This window comes from Syngnathus leptorhynchus, chromosome 20 (assembly GCF_054491065.1).
Source record: "Syngnathus leptorhynchus isolate UIUO chromosome 20, UIUO_Slep, whole genome shotgun sequence".
Taxonomy (NCBI): Eukaryota; Metazoa; Chordata; class Actinopteri; order Syngnathiformes; family Syngnathidae; genus Syngnathus; species Syngnathus leptorhynchus.
Window position 1 is genome coordinate 6,467,363 of NC_141214.1, and position 21,856 is coordinate 6,489,218.

Sequence of the window (21,856 nt, forward strand, 5' to 3'; positions counted from 1 at the left end):
TATTAAATCAATATTACGTAAGGCGGAAAACACACCCGCTCTCCTCGTCAATATTTGATTGAAAATAAATCAATGAAAGCGCAAATTAATGTTAGTGAGAGATTTAAAAAAAAACTCAATCGTGGTGTTGACAGAAACGTTAGCGTTTAACCTTTTATGACCCTTTTCCAGCTTCGACACATAAAATAGTATCCAATGTCAAACTAGCGTTTAGTAAATGTCACAATATTAACCATGAGGAGTAGTTTGACTTTGTGATCCCACTGAGCTTTTTATTTTTATAGCACATTAAGAGAAGTTTGTTTACTTGACATGTAGTAACCTTTATCTTCAGAACCTGTCAGACCGCTTTGAAATATTCTGCCATCTTTCCTCGTGCCTTCATCGTTTTGTTTCCATGCTTTAAAAAAAAGAGAATGGACCAAATTGAGGAAGTGGAAAAAGGCGTCTGTTTACTCGCACAAGCCAAGTTTTGTCTAAAAAAAGAAAAAACTTTATTAATTCTTTGTCAAAAGCGTCACATGATATCTTACAGAGAGCGTCGAATGCTTCAGAAAACAGAAACAAATCGCTACTTGTGTAAAAAGTGCCTTGCGGCGACTAACTTTTTCTTCTTCTTAGCAGTAAGAAAGAAAGAAAAACAATGCATTGGAAAGCGGTGCTGCTACATTGAGGCCAAAACCAAAACAGTGTCGCTGCGTGCGGCTTCCTTGTAAAGTGACAATGTTTGTTTTAAATAGTCGACGTTTAAATAATGATTTTTAAAAAAACAACAACAACAATGAGCAGGCGAGTATTGCACGCGTCTTTGTACCCTTTCAAAAACGGACTCGATTTTTTTTTTTTTCTGAGAGAACCAGAGGCTTTTCAAGCAGGGGTGGGCCACCATTTTGATTTGATGCAATCAATGTGGAATTTCCATCGACATTTTCAGGGGAGATGCAAATTTGCCCGACATTTGAGTTTGACCTATTTGCCATCTGTCAAAATGCGACTGCTACCAAGTTTTAAGCACCTAAAGAGCCGGACACGCGTGGCCCACGGCCCTCAGGTTGCCCACCCTTGCTTTCTTTTTAACAGCAGGTACGTGTTATCCTTTGGCATGTGTAAATGGAAGAATCGGTTTAAAAGCGGAGTGTCTGCAATCTGAGGATTGAACGTACGCCCGTTTAATGCTAAGTTGACTTAAACTCGAGATAAAAAGAAACGTTTAGTTTGTTTAAAATGGCGGGAAAGTTTTCAACATAAAAGCAATAAAATCGAGTAAGCAAGTGGGGTGCACGACGGACCAGCTCAGCTGATCAGTGAAATTCTTAAGGCAGAGAAAAAAAAAAAAGCATTTGGCAGCACACAAGTGGGTGGAGTGCTTTGTCCATCAGGAGTCCAGAAAACAGAAGGCGGACCAAAAGCGTCCCTCACGTGTGCGTAAAGACTTTGTGGTAGTCGTCCCCGCCGCAGTCGTGAGGGTCACGGCAGATGGACACGGGGATGCGGTCGGCCCGGTGCTCGGCCATGGCCAGGTTGAGCAGGCTGCTGCAGGTGGGCAGGTAGACGTGCTGCACGTGCTCCACCTCGGAGCGGCACACTGGACACAGCTGTTGGCGGGGGGAGGGGGGGGTAAGTCAGACTTGTTCACCATGGCGGCGTGGGGCAAATGTATCACCTGCAGCTGGTCGGCGCACGTCCGGCAGCACACCAGGTGCCCGCAGGGGCAGAAAGCGGCGTTGATCTGCTCCTCGCAGCACAGCATGCACAACAGCGCCTCCTGCAGTTTGTGAAGCCGCTCCTGCAGCTGCCGGCTCTGACGGCAACTTCCGCAGTCGTCGTCGTCGTCGTCCGAGACGTCCTGGCGGCTGGGCGAGCGCGAGGGCGGCGACCGTCGGCCCCCGGTGCGGGACGTTAAATCTCCCACGCCGGCATTGTAGAGTGCGCGGCGAGCGTGGTCGTAGACTTCCTTGGAGGTGCGGCGGATGTCAAAGACGTACTTCTTGCCCAGGTTGATGTTCTCGTTGAGGAAGAGAGAGGCCAGGTGGCCTTTGAAGTCGCGGCTGTACTGCATCATCACGGCGTCGGTGACCGTGTCGCACCTTCATGAAACGCAGTTGTGAAGCGTGACACGGCGGCACGGCGTGCGTGAAAACGCTACGGCGCTTACCGGTAGAAGGCGTGCGTCTCGGTGATGGCGCGGTACAGGCCGCTGGCTGCGCGGTTGCTGATCAGCTTGAACATGAGCACCACGCTCTCGTTGTTGTCCTTGGTGACCGTCAGGTACACCGTCTTCCCCGACTGCGTGGCGATCTGAATGACGGGATAGCTAACTCTGCACGCAAACGGCGCCGTATTTGTCAGCGGCGCGGAGCGAGCGCGACGCAAAAGAGAAATTGACACCCACCGGTCGATGAGGCTGAAGTCCTCCTTGGACACGGCGATGCCTTCGGGTCCCACGCCGATAGCCAGGCGCTGGCCGCTGGCGTCGCGGGCCCAGTGCCACTCCACGCCGTAGTGCTCCAGCGAGGAGACCAGCTGCAGGGCTTGGTACTCCACCGACGCCTGGCTCAGGCCCTTCAGGGCCTTGTGTCTGCACACCATGCTGTCATGACAAGAGATAACATTCCCATCGATTTTCGTAGAGTAGTCGAGGAACCGTCAACAGATTGCGTAAGAACTTCAAGCGCAAGGCCGCTTACGAGTATTGATTCCCCTTTACCTGTTGACAACGGTGGGACCGGGTTCCTCGCCGCAGAGCTCCGAGTACCAGTAGTGAGCCGTGTTTTGGTTGTAGTCGCCGAACTCGGCCTGGGCCAGCAGGGCGCTCAGTTCCTCGGCCTGCTCGGAGCCCATGCGCAAGTGGCCGTTGTGCAGGTCCTCTTTCACGTGCGTGAAGAAGATGTGTCTGGTGGACAAACGGGAAGTGGTCACCGTGAGAAACTGCGACTCGGTATACCGGAAGAGCTTTAGTCATTTTCGGTCTGACTGACGAGTCACCGGGCTAACTGGAACGCGGTTCACAAACTGTACGAGAAGCTTACAAGAAGAAGCTGTTTTGGGTTGCCGTGACGAGAACACGGAGTTTTGGCCCGGCCAAAGAAAACAGTAGCCACTCAGAAGGGGAGGGATGGGGGGCTGACCATTGTTTTGTCCACAAGATGTAAGGAATTCTTCAACAGCGGGAGACGAGAACACTCCGACTGATAATAATGACATCATCGCTCGCTCTCTGAACTGTAGTAACCTCAGCCGACAACTCATCCGGCTGGCATGGTAACCTTAAGAAGATGTAAATCAGGTTGGGCTACTCGTGACTCGCTCGCATCCGTCACCGGCTCGCACGGAACAAGAGTTTGTCCAAACTGTGAGACCAGAAGCCCGCCAGAGTCTTACGATGGAGGGAACGCTCGTGATGAAGCCAGACCAGCGGCGTGGGTGTAACAAACGGCACTTTCAAAGCTCCCGTACTTCGCCACCCTCGGCACGCTCCATTGTGCTCGGAGTCATGTGACGCGGCCTACCTGACGCAAACAATAGACGAGAGAGCGGCGGGGTGCCGAGCTGAGGTTATTGTCGGCCAAGGCGCCGGGCTGGGGTTACTGCAGATCAGGCAAAGCCAGGTTACTATAGGTCGCCGAGCATCGAGGCTTCTTTTTGGAACAGATACTTTGGTGACAACATTTTTGCTCTGCTTCTGTGGACGGAACTCTTTGAGCACCTGTTGGGCTCAAACCAACGTCAGCCAATCGCAGCTGTCGCTTCTGTAATCGTGCCAAACAAACTAATGGTGATGGTGACACGGTCATGAAAATAAACGGAACACGAGAAGCAAGGCGGTTGTGTTGAGTCTCAACGGGTGCTGCCGTTTGTTTCTTTTAGGTTTTTTTTTTTTTTTTAAAGGAAAACATTCAGCAAGCAAGCTGAGGCGGAATGCGGGGCAAGAATGAAGCACCACAAAAACAAAAGTGCTTCTCACGCTGGCAGTGGAAATAAATCAAATCCTTTTGTGCTGTAAATAAGTTTGCCGGTGATGGAGCGGGACGCCTGCAGGGCACATCTTGCGGCCAAAACCTTGAGCTACTGAACATCGATGCAAATTCTGTTCGGATTTTTAATTTTTAGCGGTTTACGTCATTGCTCTGAAAGTGTATTCACGAGTTCAGAAGGATGAAATTCTCAAACATGGGTGATTTTTCAACGTCACTGGTAGCAAAGTCAAAAAGAAGGTTGTTGTCCACCATTGCCCCCCCCCCGTGGGCTCCGCTGAGAACAAAGCACCCCCACACAAAGTGAAACCCAACACCGCTTGCCGACAGCCAATCACCCACAAGAGTTTCCGTCCCAACAATGCGGCTTGCGCTGTTGGGCTGGGGGGGGGGCGGGCGGGGTTTCTAGCGGTCATTGAACTGCAGTAACCTCGCTCATCAATCTGCTTGAAGAAAACCAACTTTCCCCAATGTTTGGCTCTGTCTTTGGGAACAGATGACCTTTCCATTTGTCACGGCCAGTCGTGCACATGAACAATATGCAAAACGTCTTCGCCAAATCACGATACCTCCTTCATATTTGGACGAGCGCTAGAATTCACAGCAAAATGGCCGCTACTGACCAAATTGGCCGACTTGTACGTTGCGTGATTAGATTGTTTTGAATCTTTTTTTCATTTACAAATGACAAATGGATTATTATGCAAGCAACTCAATACTCTACGGTTAAAAAAAAAAAAAAAAAAGGCTCACGACTCTGACTCAGTAGTTAAACTTTAACTCCAGAATAAACAAGGAAAACTCTTACAAACACAGAAGGTTAACCGATTAAATACCAACAGGTAAAAAAAAAAAAAAAAAAAAGCAAAGTGCGTGCCAGTGCCCTTTCGTTGCACCCGACCCGATGCCAACTAAACCAAATACCAACGAAAGGGGGTCGGGGTGCTCCAGCCGGTGGAAGTTTGTTGGGCCGCGTCACGGAAAAGCAGATCAATGCAAATAAGATGCTTAACTGCAACACTGACACAAAAGCAGCCTTCAACCGTAGCCTAGAGCCATTTTGGGGGGTTCATCGTTCACGGCGCATACGCTGGACCCAACGTTCACGTCATCTCAACGTGGCGACCGTCTTACATAAGCTACTCTGAGCGCGGCTTGTTACGCAATGCCAGAAGAAGAAGAGGAAGGAGGAGCGCGTATAGAACAAGCTCCCTTTTTTACGCCCCCTCTTTTCGGGATCTGTCGCAAACTGCTGAGCTCATTCGCTCCACAAATATGTCACGCACGCCGCGCAATAGCTGTGTGTGTGTGTTAAAGTTCCCAAAAGCAGCAGTTGAACATTACCTACGTGTGCACGCATGGATTATCTTGCGTGCGTGCCTTTTGCATAACACATGCCTGCATGAGCGGCAATGCTAGCTTGCGTGAAGTAGGTCAAGGGTGACGGCAGCTTAACGACGCGACTCGACACGTGCGAAAGGACTCAAAAGCCAAAAAAGTGGGAAGGAGGCGCTAAATGTATAGATGACACAATACGCAAATGCCGAACCACCTATTTGTGGAGCCGCCGTGGTTGAATTGTATTCAAGAAAGAAACAAATTGAAGCTAATGGAACTAATTAGAAAGGGTGGACCTACCTCGTCTGTTCCTGCAGAATGAGATGAGGCTCGACGAAGAACTTGACGCGCAGCCTCAGTCGGCACGGCGTGGCGTTATCCACCTGCTGGCAGATGCGATTGCGCAGGTTCATCCAAAGGTTCTCGCCTTTACTGCCCGTCAACTGCAGTCCAAAGTAGTCCACCTCGATGATGCCCAACTTCCTGCAAACCTGCAAAACGGGATGACAACCCGATCAAATACACACGCACACAAAAATCAAGGCCTTGAACTTCCAGTTTTTGAATATATTCAAATATGTAGTGCTCAAATAACTACAATTCAAGTCAGTTACATATTTTAAATATATTTTAACGAATAAACAACATAAGTACTGCTTTTTAAAAAAAAAAAGTGTATTTTTTTTACAATACAGAGAGGCCTGCCAAAGCTCTCATTGCTTTCTTAAAACTTCAATCACACATACTCACAGTGTAATGATCCACTTTTCCTTAAAACATTGCAATTTGATGATTTGGACTTTTTGTCACCGGAAGTGCATCCCTCGGGTATCCCGCCTTCGTTACGACCCTGAGACCACGCCCCCTCGGCAGTGGCGATGTGTTCGAGATTATATAACACGATCAAACTCCTAAACGGCGTGTAGACTCAAGTTGTAAACGGTTTGAATACAAGCCAGCGCGTCCTGCATGAAGCACAAAGTTCCGACCGAGTTGCTAGTCCGACGAGAAGCGGACAGCGAACGTCGAGCTCTCGGCGATGTGCGTGAACTCGAGTAACCTTTGAGAGAAAGAAGCCATTCGTGTGGATGCGGCGTCAATTGTGCTTGAATTGAGAAGACCTCCGTCGCTTGCGTGTTGTTTCTCGTGAATCACGTCTAACATCGAATGAAGTTTGTAACACTATCAATTGTGTGACGTCAACAGACCCCAAATAAGGTCGCAGGCGCACGTTGCGTTGCGTTCCAGATTCAATTTGTTTGAAAAGAAACGACGGTGCATTTTTTTTGACTCACCTTATTCAAGCAGTCTTCTCCTTTGGCCTTGGCATCAACTTGCACTTCCATCACAACCGAGTCCGGACGGGTCACGTGGCAAAGCATTTTGCTCGCGACTCTTCTTTGGTTTGGGCGCCACTCAAACTTCAACCAACAAATCAAACAGTGCTCCAGCCTTCTCGAATACCCGACATGGAGTCCCTCTCGTCACTTTCCTTTTCTTTCTTTTTTCTCCTCCTTCCCTCTCACTGGTGCGTCCCTGTGGCGGAGCTGAGCTCCGTCTGCCGGCTCCTGACTATATGAATGGAGCGCCGATCGTAAGCCCCGCCCCCCGGAAGTGTTGTTATGCGATGCGAGACAGTGTTTGTGGCGCCCTCGTCTGGTGGCAGACACTTTTCGCATGCTTGAGAGTAGCACGAGGACATTTCATGGCTAGTGTGCATCTTTACAATGTTGCTTTAAACTATTTATGGGATCATATTCCAGAAATAGCACAAACAAACAAGGTGGCCTCTTCAAGCCCACTTGCAGCGTCTGTGTGCTGGGAAATAACAACAAAAACACATTTTGGATATTAGCAACAACCGGGTTCAATTAAGAATTCAGTTTGAGTTCAGTGAGCAGTTTTCCCAATTAGCAGGTGTTCCTCAAACTGCTACAGTTTAACAACAAAAGCTGAGGAGACAATGGAAGCAAGAAGGCTTCAATGTTCAAGTCTTTCTTTTGCGGGGCGAAGAGAGCAAACACTACTTGAATTCCCAAGCCGAGGGGAAAACAGGTCGGGTCAGTTTATGATTTCCTACCAAGTGCATGTTTATCCGCGCTATTACTGTCGTAAATGTCAGGCGCCTGGCCAATGGGCCACGTTGACCAGGCAGCAAGCTATCCATTAAACTAACAGCGGAAGCCAAGATTGTGTTAATCAGCGACGGTTTCTTAATGATGCAGAGCGGACCGTGTTTCTTTGGGAGCTTCCGTTGCGCCCAAAGATGACTTTTAATGCCAAAAACCAGATCCAACTTCAACCGGAGAAGCAACGTGGAATCAAACAGTGACAGGCGGCGTGTTCGATGTTGGCTGCGAGCCCGGTCCGCCTCGTTGCTAGGCAACGAATTTGGATCAGTGTAAACGGAAAGGGCAGAGACGAGTCCAAAGTCATTGCCGGGGAAACGTGAAGCGTATAAAAAAAGCTGTGACTCAGCAAAGGCTGAGTTGTTGCCGCCTCGCATCTCCCGGAAAGTTTGCGCGCGGCTTTTTTTCACTTTCCTCCTTTGAAACCTGGTTCATGGTCGCGTTTGTCGGTTTCTCGGCCTTGCGTTAACGACGTCATTTTGCTCGTGCTTCTCCAGATGCACTCCTCGCCGTCTCCCAAATCAACGAGGCGTGCGCGCAAACTGGTCGTACTTGTAAGGGGAAAAAAAGCTTGAGTGGTTCTAAGATCAGATTTATTTTGGACATTGTCCACCAGAGGGTGCTGTTGTGTCATAAAGGGAAGTGCACTCGCGTATCAGATTAGTAGGGCACCGTACTGTAAAGTAATATGGTGGAGTGGGTTCCAAGTTTAGTATTGGCTGGAGTGGACTATTGTATCACGCACATGAAGTGTTTGAATCTGCCCCTCCTCTCCATCTGAGGGCGTGGTCTGTCTGACGCGCGCTCCCGTCTTCCCCTGTCTCATTCCCGCTGCTCTCCAACCTTATGTTAGAAAAGATGACGAAGCCGGCGACGGTCGTGCCCGCTCGTTCCCCTCGCGCGCGCATCCTTGTCGTCATCCTCCCCGCGGGGACACAGCCTCCATCGCCGCCGGATAGTCGCCGCTAAACGCCTCTGCAGCTTCGTGAGCCGTGGAGAGAAAGGCGGAAAGACCCCCGCCCCTCCCATTCCAGTGCGCGCGTGCGTCCCCCATTCAGACTCGTTATTGTTATGCTGCACTGCACATGATCCTTTTGGATGTTCAAGATGGAAAGCATGGAGAAGGAGTGCAGCGCCCTGGGCGGCCTCTTCCAGAACGTCATCGCGGACATGAAGGTAAAACCGCACGCACTCGTTGATCATCATCATTAGCACCGTAATCATCGCCGTAATCACGTGACGTGCCGCTGACGCCATCGGTGGCAAGTGTGAGGAATTTGTCATAGCCCAGTGCTGCCTCAGCCCCAGGAGGTCCAAATGGCTCCTACAATGAATCGAGTAAAAAATGTCCAAATATCTTTCAATTGATTTTTGTTTTTGTTTGACTTGGCGGTCCTGAGACCGAATGGCGACCATCGTTTGTCTTTGTGGCGTGCATCAATTGACGACTAGGCCTTGACATAGTTTGGAAACTGGATTTATGTGAAAAAAAATAGCTGACCATTTCAATATGTCCTTTATTTTCATGGAGATGAAAATCCTTATGATACGCGAAGGACAGGATGAGCCTTGTGGCTTTTTCAAGGTTGGTCTCCTGCATCCGTCTCCTCGTCGCCATGGAAACAAATGGGACCAACTGGCTGGTTTCTGTCGCTTCATCCCCGCAGCTCCCCCGTCCATTCTTCATTTTTCCTCCGTCGTTTTGAACACGAGCAACATCAACTACAAATAATGGACGACTCCCTAAGGTCCTTTGGACGGCAGCTGTTGCCACGACAACACTTTATGACCTCGCCGGCTGACGGATGCGGCGGCGGCGGCGGCCCCGCCCTCCTCTCCCCAGATGTAGGCGTGCATAGTTCACATTCAGGTGGAGGACAGCTGCAATCGTGGCGGTGTGGGCATCAAAGCCAAAACACCAAACAGCCCCCCCCCCCCAAAAAATGCCACCCCCTACATCTTTTCCTCCTGCTGCTCTGCATTGTTGCCATGGCAACAGCCAGCCGCGCAGGTCGGCACAGGAGGGCGAGCGATGCGAGCTGTCGGTTGACACGAGGAGTCAACGCTTGATAAGAGATGCTACTTGGGCATAGACAAAAGTATTGAGACACAGCTCTCAATCAATCAAAAAATCTGACATGACAAGTTCTCCTTTCCAGTAGGTGGCGCTAAAACGTGCTTTGACGTATTGGCAAATCCATCATTTCTATGGTATCAGAAATTTGATGTAGTTTTGCAATTTGGACTAAAAGGTGAATGTTGGTCAAATCAAGGCTCACGCTGAAAATATTTTTCTCTGCCACACCCTTGTCATGCTCCGCCTCCTCATCGTCCTCCTCTTGTGTTTGCTGCGCAGGCCGGTTATCCCGTGTGGGAAGACTTTGTCGGCAAAGCCGGAAAACTGCAGTCGCAGCTCAGGTAATGTTTCGCCGTCGAACTTGGCCGTGGAGGCTTCTTGGGAGACCGGACCGGACCCGCAATAAAAACCAAAGTGAAAAGTAGGAAGAGTGAAATGTGACCGGACTGCGCCATCTGTGTGCTTGTGCTGCGCTGCAGGACGACGGTGTTGGCGCTGGCAGCCTTCCTGGAGGCCTTTCAGAAGGTGGCCGACATGGCGACAGGCAGCCGAGGTAGGAGGCCCGTATTTGCGGCGTCCCAAATTTTAAAGCTTCATTCTTCGTCAGGATTTAGGTGACTTGAGGGGTTTTCTTTCGACAAAAGTAGCGCCTTGATGCCACACTGCAACATCTCGGTGCTTGCAAAGAACCGCCTGAGTTTCATTTTGACCAAAGTAGGGCTTTGCCATGTGTTTGCCTACCATTCCAGTCAGGCAAAAAAAAAAAAATCAAAGTTTCTCTGGCAAGCTGAGTGTTGCTCCCACAAGCACCAAGTGGGGCAAACGTGGTGGCGCTATTTCTGCATCCCGATTACGCTTGAAATACCCTCAAGGACCACCAATCCCTCCGTCCGTCAATCATCGCCTCACTTGCCAATGTTGATGTGGAAGTTGACATCAACGAGCCCAGCGGCGAATTGTTAGCTTCTCATTCGGAGCGGTCGCAGCTGGGGGCCTCAGGATCCTTGGCCGCCGCTATGGCAACCGCAGCAGCTGCCGCACACACACACACACTCACATACACACACACACACACACACACAACGTCAGTCTGCGAATCAAAAGATCTCTTGACTAGAGTTAGCGATCAGGCCGACGACATTTGTCGGTGATGATGTGGACCAAGACCACGTGGGATAAGGGAGGGGGGGGGGGGGTGGAGTGGGCGGGAGGTGTCAGTGGTGCAATGCAGCAGCATCACGGCCGCACCCTGACACCCCGTCGGAAAAGCAAACCTTTGACGTGTCGCGTCTTTACGGAAGGACTTTGCACGGAATCCACATCGATGTTGTCATTTGGATGTAAACTACCAAAATGGCCTCTCATCATTTTTTTAAAGCACCAATAAACAATAAAGAGATACGTCAGAAAATCAACCTTCGGCCATCCGCCGCTTTCTGTCGGCCTAAAAAAGGGGGATGGCAGAAGATTCGACAATGAAGGAACACCGGGTCGGTCCACTTTCATTCACAAAAGTCCATCGTCATGTGTCTCCCTCTAGTGGTCTACGGTAGAATTACTTTCTAACTAAATGTCGGGCCTTTGACCGCAGGGGCGACGAGGGACATCGGCTCAGCTCTCACCAGGATGTGCATGAGGCACCGCAGCATCGAGGCAAAGCTCAGGCAGTTCTCCACGTACGTGTGCACTTATCTCCGTAGCGACCCTCCCTCCTCCAATCACATCTCAACATATGTGCGTGTAGGTTGTTTGTGGATTGCCTGATCAACCCCCTCCAGGAGCAGATGGAGGACTGGAAGAGAGTCACCAACACACTGGACAAGGACCACGCCAAAGGTACACAAACACACGGACGAGGCCTTTTCTGAGTGCAATTGCTTCATCTCGTGTGCGTGCCACAGAGTACAAGAAAGCCCGCCAGGAGATCAAGAAGCGCTCTTCGGACACACTGAAGCTGCAGAAGAAAGCCAAGAAAGGTCAGCGGAAACACGCCGTGGTGATTCACGATTGTCTTTTGCAAACTGACCTCTTGACTTGTTTGTCCAACCCGCCCGGATGCGGTCGCCGCCCGCTCTTCAGCCGATGTCTTTGGTAAGCGATCGCCGCGTCGCCCTCTTCCTGTCGTCAGCCATCTTGAGCGTTGATTTTCTTTTGCTCCAGGGCGCGGAGATATCCAGCCGCAGTTGGACAACGCCAAGCAGGAAGTGAGTGACAAGTACTTCCTGCTGGAGGAGGCTGAGAAGCAAGCGGTCCGGAGAGCCATGGTGGAGGAGAGGAGCCGCTTCTGCTGCCTGGTGGCCATGTTCAGACCCGTCGTGGTCAGTAGCGAGCGCACACCCCACGCAAAGTCACCGCGTGATCATTCTTGACGTGTGTGCCTGTCAGGAGGAGGAGATGTCCATGCTTGGCGAGCTCAGCCACCTTCAGACGCTGACGGAAGACCTGAAAATGTTGACCATGGACCCTCACAAGTTGCCACCCACCAGTGAACAAGCACGTCCCCGGTTCTTCCTTCATTTGGCTTCCTCCTCGTCCTTCTCCTCCTTTATCTCCGTCCTCTTCTCTTTTTTCACAGGTGATTGCGGACCTGAAGGCGTCTGAGTGCACCTGGTCCTATCAGACTCCGCCCTCATCTCCAAGCACCACGTCCAGGAAGTCCAGCATGTGCAGGTAGCTGAGCAAAGGCAGATTCCCCTGGTCCCGGGCGCCTTCTAGCGGCGAGAGTTGCTAACAGCACCTTTTCTCTCGGCAGCAGCCTGAACAGTGTGAACAGCAGCGACTCTCGATCCAGCGGCTCACGCTGCCACTCGCCCGGCTCGCATTTCCGCTACCGTGCCTCGTCCTCATCTTCGTCCTCGTCGGCCCTCCCGCAGCAGACGCCGGCCCGCCTCTCGTCGGTGTCCTCCCACGACTCGGGCTTCATCTCGCAGGACGCCTCCCAGTCCAAGTCGCCGTCCCCTATGCCGGCCGTCAAAGAGGACAGAGAGGCCCAGGTAGAGCTGGCTAAGGCGCTGGCCCGCAGTCTCCACTTGGACTTCCACGGCTCCAGCAGGGACTCGGTGCAGGGCTCCAGCGGCTACAGTAGTCAAACCGTCACGCCGTGCTGCTCTGAAGACGCTGGCCCCACGCAAGGTGGGCGACCCGCTGGGGTTGGGGATTCTTTTCGCTTTTCGTTCTTGAATATCACTTCTGTTCTCTTCAGAGCGCGACTATTTCTTCACCGATCACGAAGGGGAGGAACCGACCGCCGAGTCGCCCGGCGTCCCGCGCCCCAGCGACATCTCTCAGTCCTGCCGCCGATCGCTGCGGTCTAAGCGCAGTACGTCCGCCCGCGTGGCCCCCAGCCCCTCCACGGTGGTCCCGTCGGGGGTGGCCACCATTCGCCGGACGCCGTCCTCGAAGGCCAGCCTGCGCCGCCCGTCGAGCAGCCTCGCTTTGGGCCCCATCCCCATCAAGCCGCCCGTGGTCCCCGTCAAGACGCCCACCGTACCGGACCACCCCGGGGGGAGGACGTCGGAGGACGGGAAAAGCCCTCGGACCCCCGCAGGCGTACCTGTTTCACCGGGGAGCGGCGGAAGCCTTTGGCCTCAGTCAGATTTAAGCCGGGGGTCCGAGCCGGAGCGACGTCCTTTGCCCGAGCTGCTGGAGGAGACGGAACACGGCGACGGCGTGGACGACTTCCTGGTGGCCATCCGGCGTGGCGTCACGCTGAAGAGGACCAGCACTGACGACCGATCGGCCCCTAGGATCCACTGACCGAGGAGGTTTTGTTCAGAATGTGCCAAACATGACTCACAGGTCCAAAAAGTGGTGGGATGTTTTTTCTTTTCTTTTGCACGCTCTCTCCGCTTCAAGTGCCAAAAACTGCTCCAGTATGACTTTGATTTGATGTTTCGCACGTTCTTGCTCTGGATTGTTTGCCGATGTCCCCCGAGATCGTTCCGCTCCCGCTACGGTTCGTGACTCGACGCCCGACGACTGCTGGCTTTTGACAGCTTTTCTCAACAGTTAGATTTTTTTTATTTTTGACACTGACATGCTATGGATACATTGGGTCAATAAGGAGATGAGACGCTCGGCCTGAATGGAACAAAGACCAAAATGACACGTTTTGGCTCGGACTTTTACGACAATTCGACACGACGTCACCTTGACGGGCTGCGTGAGCGTCGCGCGGCTGATGCGTCGAGCAGATGAAGCTGAACGTGACCGGCCTCGAAGTGTGCGCACGCCGTCATGGCGGCCTTGGAGAATGAAAATAAAACAAGTTTGTCTGGTTCCATGAGTGTGTGTGTGTGTGATTGCCACGTGTCCTTCTCACACGAGTCCTGCGCTCACTTGATGTGTGTGCAGATTGTCAGTCATCCAGGTTTGACGAATCCACAAAAGTTTCACCTTGTATCTAAAACCTTTTTGCCTGATTTGGCGCCATGTTGTAGCAGCTCGTTGTCAATGAAGCTTGTACAAGTGTTGAGGAGCTTAGACAAAAGTAGTGCTTTGCCACTATCTGGTGCTATCCACAGCACGGGGGGGGGAGGGGGGTTGTCAGTTGTTGGCGCAAAGGCGTCCATCTCCTCATCTGGTGACCAACCGGCAGTCATAGGGGTCCAGAACTCCAATGTCGCCCTCTTTCCTGTTGTCAAGATGGACCGCCGGTTCCCGGAACCCGAGGATGCCCTCCTAAAAGACTATAAAGTAGAATCCGCAGACCAGCACCAGCGCAGCAGCCAAGACGATGGTGGGATCGTTGATGTAGTTGCAGGTGAGGCAGAATCGCGTCCAAGCAGGCGACGGCTCCACCAGTTGGTCCACCTTCTCAGAGATGGCGCGCATCCGCGCACAGATGTCGCACAAGCTTTGGCGCAGCTCGTCCACGTCCATCTGGGTCTGCCGCTTAATCTCCAGGATCATCTGGTAGAGCGTTATGTTGACCTGCTGGCCGTTCCTGGTCACCTCAAACATCTCACGGCGGAAGGCCTCAATGTGCGCCGGGCAGGCTTCCATCCTCCGGGAGCCGGCGCTGTGCATGCTCGTGGCGGGAGGAGGCCCCGGGGGCGCCGACCCAGCTCTCGAAATCCTCCGTTCGACAGCGCGACAAAGAGAGGCTCGCCTATCGTGCATCATGTGACCAAAGACCAATCAGGTGATGAGCAGCTGTGTGATGTCATATTAAGGACGGGACATTGTGGCCATGGCCTCTCAGTTTGGAGTTGGATCAACTTAGCCTCATTTGGCTTGTGGCGAGCCACGCCGGCTCCCTAAAAACTGAAAACAAAACTGAGGACAATTTTGATATGAGGGTTACAAAGAGTGAATAGGTGAGTTCTTCAGTGATACGTTCCAAAAATGAGAATCACAAATTTGGAGCACTTCCCCTTAAAAAAATATGCTTGGACAATTACGTGTCAAATCTAAATATGAGCCGTTTGTGTCATTTTTGTTGTTGTTTTGTTTTCCAGCTATTCCAGTGGGACAAATATTCCGTTTTTGCAGCTTTGCATGCACTTGACGTTTCCTGCAGGTGAATCTTGTAGTTCTTCTCTTAGTTGTCAGGTGGCAGCACTATCATCTCACGTTAGGGTGCAGTAGCTTATTTTGCACCAACGAAGAAGATGCAGCAGGAAAAGTTCAAGCGGCCCAAGATGGCGGCCGCGGCTGCTAGCGGGCAAACCAAGTCGAGCCTGAGCTAAGCCGAAGAACTCAGCCTGCCAGCGGGCGACTTCCATGCCTTTGCACGCTCTGCGGACGTGCCGGTCTTCCCGGAGCCGCTGGGAACGTTGTCTGTGAGCCCCGACCTGCATGGCGTCCACTCAAGGCCGGCTAGGCCAGCAGGCCTTGGCGGTGCTCGATGTGGCTCTGCGGGTACCCAGCATCTTTATGATCGATGCCATCTTCAACTCGTATTACGAGCCCGGGCCGGGATGGCCCTCTACCTTCGGGAGCATCTTATTCCGAGTCGTGGGTAAGTGGCAAGTGACACACGCTTCACAGCCGGGCCAACATTTCGACAGACGCGTAGTGACGTCACCTGTCAGTCACGCGCGAGCCGTCAACTTGACAGCACCTTCACATTTTGCCTCTAAGTCAATCGTGGCTCTCGTGCGAAATGCTTCCTACTGTAGACAACACAAATCTTCAGCAAGTTTGTTGGCGTGAGTCTCAGTCTCATGACAAGCAACGTGTTATCAATGTCAACTCCATTTTCCCCCGAGCTACATACAACTCTGTTCAAATTGCATTCCAACTTCTCGAGACTGTTTCAAGCCGTCAGCGCCCTCTATTGGTGGACAACAAGTCGGTCAGCTATTTGTTGTTATTTGACGGAATCAATTCAAGCAGCGCCGTTTCCCAGGCGTGCTGGTCTCCGGTGTGGTGCTGCTGCTGTCCCAGAAGGCCTTGTTGAAATTCTACACCCTCTTCCTGGCGGTGGTCCTGGGCGCGGCCGCCGTCCTGGTCAACTACCACGCCACCTCGCATGTGGACTTTTATGGCGCCTACTCCAAAGCGGCGCTGGGCCTGCGTCCACAGGCCCGCAGCGGGCCGGCGCTGTGGCTGGGCCTGGCCGCTGTGCAGCTGGCATTCGGCGTGGGTTACGTTTTCCTCTTGGGCCTGCGCTCGTCACTGGCCGCCCTGGTGGTCCTGGATGTGATGGTGCCCATGTGGGGGCTGATGATGGACCTGCCCCAGGACGTGCGGCGGCTCGTGGCCGTCTTCTCGGGCGCTGCCCTGGCCCTCAACACGGCTGCCTGCCTGGCCCTGCGCCTCAAATGGTTCTACTACTCGTGTCGTTACGTCTTCCTGCTGGTGCGACACATGTACCGCATGTATGGCCTGCAGCTACTCCTCAAGGACACCTGGAAGAGGATCCGCTTCCCGGATGTGTTGCGGGTCTTCTGGCTGACCCGCGTCACAGCCCAGGCGCTCATCCTGGTCTACGTGGTTCAGGCGGTGCGGAGGGAAAGCGGCGATGCCACCGGCGGCTACGCCCCACGGGTAAATTCTCCACTCGGCTCATTTTAGAACTTGCTCGGAAGTTGAGTTTTTGACGTCTCTCCCGTGCGTCAGGGTTACCTCCTGAGCTGGGACGTGTTGTGGGACGTGAGCAGCAACCTGATCATCTCTGGTTGCGACTCTACCCTCACCGTCCTGGGCATGAGCGCCGTGATCTCGTCGGCGGCGCATTACCTGGGCCTCAGCGTCCTCACCTTCATCGGTGCGCATCTCCTCCCCCTTTCCTTCCCGCCGGTGCAAAACGCTCCCCGGTGCGCTTAGAACGCCTTTGTGCCTCGTCCAGGTTCAACGGAGGAGGAGGATAAACGTTTGGGCTTCGTGGCGCCGGTGCTGTTCTTTATCCTGGCCCTGCAGACCGGACTCAGCAGCCTAGACCCCGAGGAGCGCCTGGTAGGATGCGCAAAACGCGCCGCGGTTTTGCCGAGACAACTGACGAGACCCGGCCGTGTTTCTGCCGTGTCCGCAAAGGTGCGTCTGAGCCGCAACATGTGCCTCCTGCTGACGGCCATCCTGCACTTCATCCAAGGAATGACGGACCCGGTGCTGATGTCGCTCAGCGCCTCGCACGTCTCCTCCTTCCGCCGCCACTTTCCCGTGCTGCTGGTGTCGGCGGCGCTCTTCGTGCTGCCCGTCGTGCTCAGCCGCGCCCTGTGGCGCCACTACGCCATCAACACCTGGCTCTTTGCTGTCACGGCCTTCTGCGTGGAGCTCTGTCTCAAGGTGCGCTTTTCGAGAACCCACAAAAAATCCAAGCCAAACGTGACTTTCACATTTCCCAGGTGCTGGTGTCGCTGACCGTCTACGGACTGTTCATGGCGGACGGCTTGTCGGACGCCTTGTGGGAGAAGCTGGACGACTACGTGTACTACGTGCGCTCGGGCGGCAACGTCATCGAGTTCCTCTTTGGCGTGGTGATGTTCGGCAACGGCGCCTACACCATGATGTTCGAGTCGGGCAGCAAGATCCGCGCCTGCATGATGTGCCTGCACGCCTACTTCAACATCTACCTGCAGGCCCGCAACGGCTGGAAGACCTTCATCAACCGCCGCACGGCCGTCAAGAAGATCAACTCGCTGCCCGAGCTGCGCGGCGAGCGCCTACGCCGCATCGAGGACGTCTGCGCCATCTGCTACCAGGACTTTGCCACCTCGGCGCGCATCACGCCATGCCACCACTACTTCCACGCTCTGTGCCTGCGGAAGTGGCTCTACATCCAGGACACCTGCCCCATGTGCCACCAGAGGGTCAACGTGGACGACGCCCAGCACAGGGACGCCTTCTCTAACAATAACGGGGGCTACGCGGCCGCGCCGCCGGAGGCCCCAGCCGCGCCACCCCCGGGGCAGAATCCGCCAGCCGAGGCGAGGCCCGTCAACGGGCCGGCAGCGGCCGCCGCCGCGGCGGGCGCGGCAACGGCAGGACTGGACCTCGAGCTGTTAGAGGACAACGACAGTATCGAGTATGACGACGATGACTGGGGTGTGCAAAACGGCGGCACGCCCGTGGAGGAAGAGTATTTGAACGACGACACCGACACCACGGACGACTGAGAGGCGTCTCGGAGTTGGGCTTCAGCTTCTTCATTCAACACGTCAGGGATGAGCTTCAGTTCCGGGGAAAAAATGGACGACGTACGCGGCGCGCTCCCTCTCAGTGCCGAGCTGAGGCGTGTGATGAGCCGCCACTGGTCTCTTGTGCGACCGTGCCTACATTTATGTACGTTCTTGTACATGGGATTGAAGACGCGTGCACACACGAGTGCTGAGTCGGCATCTTTTCATTCGGATCCCAATTAAAAGCACTTTTTGCAGACGCTGAAACCAACACAAATCCTCGCACACCAAAAACTACTTAGCGAGGTTTTAGACGGGACCTTGCATTTGAGCACAAGTTGTCGACGCTGCTGTACAAGAACAACTTTGGGAAGGCACATGTCCACCTTTCCCTTTTGCCTGGAGAAAAAAAAAAAAAAAAAATATTCATGTCAATAAAATCGCCTTTGATATTGTCCCTTTTCATCACGTCCTCTGTCAGCGTGATGAGCCGCAAGTGGTTTGTTTGAATGGAACATCTTGATGCTTTGACATCTCGGGGTCACGTGGAAAGAGCTGGCGTTTCGAAATCCGCCTGCCCGCCCCCACCTTTTGTAGCGTTGGCACTGATTCTCCAATCAGCTTCAGTCGCACACATCCACGCGCTCATAGCCAAGTGTGTGCGTGTGTGTGTGTGTGAGGACAGATTGTGCTGGCTCGACCAGCCTGCATCCAGCTGCTCACTCACATTTTGTGTGTGTACGACTGAGGGAAGGCTGCGGTCGCTGTTCTTCTTCATTTTTTCGTGGTTCTGACGCATTCCGGTGGCAGAGTGCACGCTTGCTGCTAAAGGGGGACAACCTTTGCATCGGAGCTCCAAAATGACGGTAGTTGATTCCTTTATGAGCACCAAAAAAAACAAAAAACATGGTGACAGCTTTAATATGTTTACTGGATGATTTATGAGCTGTCAATCATTTTGTGAAATGTTACACAGTAGGAGTCGCGTTCCAGATGGACACACGTGGATGCAGACATTCACACACACACACACTCGGTGTACACGTACAGAAATACACGCTAACAGAGACAGTTGTCTCTTTTACGTAATGCGAAAGTCCCGCGTTGTATGCTCGTTCTTCAAGTGCAGCTACTTAGTGGCCGTCGTCTATGCCGCTCTCCGCGTGCCTCCCTTAAGCCGCCCCCCCCCGCCCTCATGTGACATCGACACCCTGCCTAAATGTCCGAGCCGGCCGCAATGTGAGAGTGAAAGTTTTGTGTGAGAGATGAGCGCATCCAAAAGATTCCAGCTTACGTCTACTGACTCTTCTTCTCCGTGTGTGCGTGCAGGCGGCCACCCAACTTCTGGATGACATGTGCCACCTGACGGCGCAGTCGCTCATCAGTTTGGAGACGTCGGAACACTTTAAGTTGGTTAAGTTGTTAGGTGAAGGCTCCTACGGGAAAGTCATGTTGGCCGTACACAACAAGAGCGGTGAGGCCCCGCCCGTCGTGTGTGACATCATCAGCGACGTCATTGACAGCATCGTCGTCAACATAGATAATGATGCCAAGTGTGTGTGTGTGTGTGTTGCAGGAAGTCCGATGGCGCTCAAGTTCTTCCCCCGCGCCAGCACGGGCCTGTGGTCGTTCTTGCGCGAGTACAACTTGTCTTTGAGGTTCTGCACGCACCCATCGCTTAGCCAAGCTCTGGGCATCGCCTACACCACGCCGTTGCACTACGTCTTTGCCCAGCAGGCCGGACTCTTCGGCGACCTCTTCGACTTCATCATCCCCGAGGTACTCCTCCATCGCAACCCGGTGGTCATCAAATGTGGTCATTTGAATTTGATGTCTGGCTCAGGTGGGTCTGGAGGAGGAGCGTTGCCAGCGGGTGGTGTCGCAGCTGTGCGGCGCCCTGTCCCACCTTCACTCGCTGGGCTTGGTTCACAGAGATGTCAAACCCGAGAACGTGTTCCTGTGCGACGCTGCCTGCAACTGGGTCAAGCTGGGAGACTTCGGGATGGTGCGTAGGCGCACGCCGAAGCGCTGGCTCAGCCTTTTTACACCGGCGTGACCACCCACAGGTGAAGACACGAGGGACCAAAGTCCAGGAGGTGTGGTACCGGTCGCCCTACTGCACCCCCGAAGCCGAGGTGGCGCGAGGTGTCAAGGACGATGACGCCGACCGGCTTTTGAAGCCGGGGGACGAGAAGAAGGAAAAGGAGCAGCGCCCACGGGTCTGGACCTCGGTGGAGCCCGGCGTGGACAGCTGGGCCTTGGGGGTCCTCACCTTCGCCACACTGACCGGCACACACCCTTGGTCCCACACGTCCTCCGACTGCGCCGCCTACCTCAAGTACCTGCGCTGGTTCGGCAAGGCCAAAAGTCTAGAGGACCAACTGGACGTGTGGGCCGAGCCACAGTGCCGGGGCCCGGCTGGTACCATAAAGGGCCCCCTGGTGGCGCCCCAGTTCACCCGCTTCACCCCGCTGGCCCGATCCTTCTTCCGCCTGCTGCTGGACCCCAATCCGCCGGACCGAGGGCGGCCCGAGGATGCGCTGGGCTACCTGGGAGGCACCTGGATGACCGCCTGGGAGAGGCGACGCCTGGAGGAGCAAAGGAAGAAAAGCCGAGAGAAGGGAGCCATCAACAAGGTCAAGGAGAAGGAGGGCCGGGGACAGAGGTGAACCTTTGTGTTAGCGGGTGAAGGTGATGTGCGACAGGGGCTCGTGTTGTTGATTTTAGCTTTAGCCCCAATTAGCATTAGCTTTTGCACTAAGGAGATGCCTGGAGTTGAAAACAGACTATGCATGAAGATCAGCGAGCACATTGACATCCATCACGGCTTTCATGTAACATTTCAACCACCGGTGCCCATCGGGATCCAGCCTTGATCCGATCAGGATCAAGTCTGCTTTACCATGAAAGCGAGTTTGTGTCCAAATCCCACCACGAAGAATCCCACGGTTGCCTCGTGTCGAGCCCATTAACCATCCGCCTCTATTTTTGGCCGGCGACCTTTCGGTGCTTCATTCTTGGCGACCGGGCACATCAACTTTACTTTGTCTCCATAAACACGTCGGACACTTTCTTGACGTCCTGACAAGAACTCAGCACGCCTACGCTGCTGTTTCCCATTTAGCGGCAGCGGCAGTACGAACAAACACACACAGAGTAGCCCCCCCACTCCCACCTCAATTCAGAGTTCCAAAATAGATCTACGTGCACACATAAACTTGAGCCTGGGTCTTTCATCACCGGCTGTCTAGTTCGAACCCTGAGCCACTTTTCTTAATCCTCCAAAGTCCTACTTTGGACGATCTCACATTTCAAAAATGGCCTTGTAACGCTTTCACAGTGGCTGTTTGCTGCCTTTCACAGAGAAAACCGCGGCTGTCGTGTCTGTTCCAATGTCGACATTAAAACATGTGATATGACTGACTTACGTTGTTGCTACGAGCACAATTATCTAAGCAGCCGAGGTGGAAGACGCTCAATCATATTTGTGAGTGAAGCTGTAAAATGTACAGATTTTTAGAATTTAAATTAAATTTAACACCCTAGGCCTAGGATTTTATTTTCGGCTTTGCTATGGCATGGAGGACAAACACAATCCCTGAATAATAATAATTTTTACTGAGTGTGGTCATTTTAGTAAAACATTACACAAAATGAATTCTGGTACTTTATTCTGGCATGTGAGCCCAAGTAGCACTAATGGAAAAATACATTTTAATGTGGACAATTGAAAAAAAGATATTACTTTAAGAAATGTGTTTTTTTTTCTTCTAA

At 53.1% G+C, this 21,856-nt stretch overlaps 4 protein-coding genes across 6 annotated transcripts; 3 read left to right on the plus strand and 1 right to left on the minus strand.

Moving 5' to 3' along the window:
• Positions 1-264: 264 nt before the first annotated feature.
• On the minus strand, positions 265-6,908 carry LOC147041226 (E3 ubiquitin-protein ligase MYLIP-A-like). Of its 2 annotated transcripts, none has more exons than XM_085901565.1 (7): positions 6,608-6,908; positions 5,613-5,698; positions 2,708-2,893; positions 2,393-2,590; positions 2,156-2,320; positions 1,664-2,087; positions 265-1,595 (listed from the first exon to the last, which is right to left on the minus strand). In XM_085901565.1, the coding sequence occupies exons 1-7, from the start codon at positions 6,692-6,694 to the stop codon at positions 1,416-1,418; spliced, it is 1,326 nt and encodes a 441-aa protein (XP_085757691.1). In that variant the 5' UTR covers positions 6,695-6,908; the 3' UTR covers positions 265-1,415. The 2 variants fall into 2 exon arrangements, with proteins under 2 accessions (XP_085757691.1, XP_085757690.1); XM_085901564.1 differs by having other exon boundaries at positions 5,613-5,803; positions 6,608-6,906.
• A 3,064-nt stretch (positions 6,909-9,972) lies between these two features.
• Positions 9,973-13,797, plus strand: LOC147041227 (protein MTSS 1-like). The gene is made up of 10 exons (XM_085901530.1): positions 9,973-10,071; positions 11,110-11,194; positions 11,263-11,354; positions 11,420-11,494; positions 11,598-11,609; positions 11,679-11,836; positions 11,904-12,011; positions 12,094-12,188; positions 12,271-12,650; positions 12,721-13,797. Exons 1-10 carry the CDS (start codon positions 10,053-10,055, stop codon positions 13,272-13,274), a joined length of 1,578 nt encoding a protein of 525 aa, XP_085757656.1. The 5' UTR covers positions 9,973-10,052; the 3' UTR covers positions 13,275-13,797.
• A 914-nt stretch (positions 13,798-14,711) lies between these two features.
• On the plus strand, positions 14,712-18,537 carry rnf139 (ring finger protein 139). Of its 2 annotated transcripts, XM_085901559.1 has the most exons (8): positions 14,712-14,836; positions 14,978-15,480; positions 15,871-16,511; positions 16,584-16,731; positions 16,813-16,919; positions 16,998-17,249; positions 17,309-17,472; positions 17,543-18,537. In XM_085901559.1, the coding sequence occupies exons 2-8, from the start codon at positions 15,318-15,320 to the stop codon at positions 17,967-17,969; spliced, it is 1,902 nt and encodes a 633-aa protein (XP_085757685.1). In that variant the 5' UTR covers positions 14,712-14,836; positions 14,978-15,317; the 3' UTR covers positions 17,970-18,537. The 2 variants fall into 2 exon arrangements, with proteins under 2 accessions (XP_085757685.1, XP_085757684.1); XM_085901558.1 differs by having other exon boundaries at positions 14,713-14,836; positions 17,309-18,537.
• An 874-nt stretch (positions 18,538-19,411) lies between these two features.
• On the plus strand, positions 19,412-21,704 carry LOC147041229 (serine/threonine-protein kinase SBK2-like). Its single transcript, XM_085901056.1, has 4 exons — positions 19,412-19,556; positions 19,659-19,861; positions 19,926-20,087; positions 20,149-21,704. Exons 1-4 carry the CDS (start codon positions 19,436-19,438, stop codon positions 20,749-20,751), a joined length of 1,089 nt encoding a protein of 362 aa, XP_085757182.1. The 5' UTR covers positions 19,412-19,435; the 3' UTR covers positions 20,752-21,704.
• Positions 21,705-21,856: the final 152 nt, after the last annotated feature.

What these genes read in the sequence shown, in the direction of transcription:
- LOC147041226 (XM_085901564.1), bottom strand. Translation starts at nt 6,694, where the DNA reads ATGCTTTGCCACGTGACCCGTCCGGACTCGGTTGTGATGGAAGTGCAA. An exon ending in GAGAAGACTGCTTGAATAAG is followed by an intron (nt 5,804 to 6,607) that starts GTGAGTCAAAAA and finishes CCCGTTTTGCAG; the next exon opens with GTTTGCAGGAAGTTGGGCAT. An exon ending in GACTTCAGCCTCATCGACCG is followed by an intron (nt 2,321 to 2,392) that starts GTGGGTGTCAAT and finishes GTTTGCGTGCAG; the next exon opens with AGTTAGCTATCCCGTCATTC.
- LOC147041227 (XM_085901530.1), top strand. An exon ending in AAGCTCAGGCAGTTCTCCAC is followed by an intron (nt 11,195 to 11,262) that starts GTACGTGTGCAC and finishes ATGTGCGTGTAG; the next exon opens with GTTGTTTGTGGATTGCCTGA. An exon ending in AGGAAGTCCAGCATGTGCAG is followed by an intron (nt 12,189 to 12,270) that starts GTAGCTGAGCAA and finishes TTCTCTCGGCAG; the next exon opens with CAGCCTGAACAGTGTGAACA.
- rnf139 (XM_085901558.1), top strand. Translation starts at nt 15,318, where the DNA reads ATGGCGTCCACTCAAGGCCGGCTAGGCCAGCAGGCCTTGGCGGTGCTC. An exon ending in CATCTTATTCCGAGTCGTGG is followed by an intron (nt 15,481 to 15,870) that starts GTAAGTGGCAAG and finishes GCCGTTTCCCAG; the next exon opens with GCGTGCTGGTCTCCGGTGTG. An exon ending in GCGTGGAGCTCTGTCTCAAG is followed by an intron (nt 17,250 to 17,308) that starts GTGCGCTTTTCG and finishes CACATTTCCCAG; the next exon opens with GTGCTGGTGTCGCTGACCGT.
- LOC147041229 (XM_085901056.1), top strand. Translation starts at nt 19,436, where the DNA reads ATGTGCCACCTGACGGCGCAGTCGCTCATCAGTTTGGAGACGTCGGAA. An exon ending in GGCCGTACACAACAAGAGCG is followed by an intron (nt 19,557 to 19,658) that starts GTGAGGCCCCGC and finishes TGTGTGTTGCAG; the next exon opens with GAAGTCCGATGGCGCTCAAG. An exon ending in TCGACTTCATCATCCCCGAG is followed by an intron (nt 19,862 to 19,925) that starts GTACTCCTCCAT and finishes TGTCTGGCTCAG; the next exon opens with GTGGGTCTGGAGGAGGAGCG.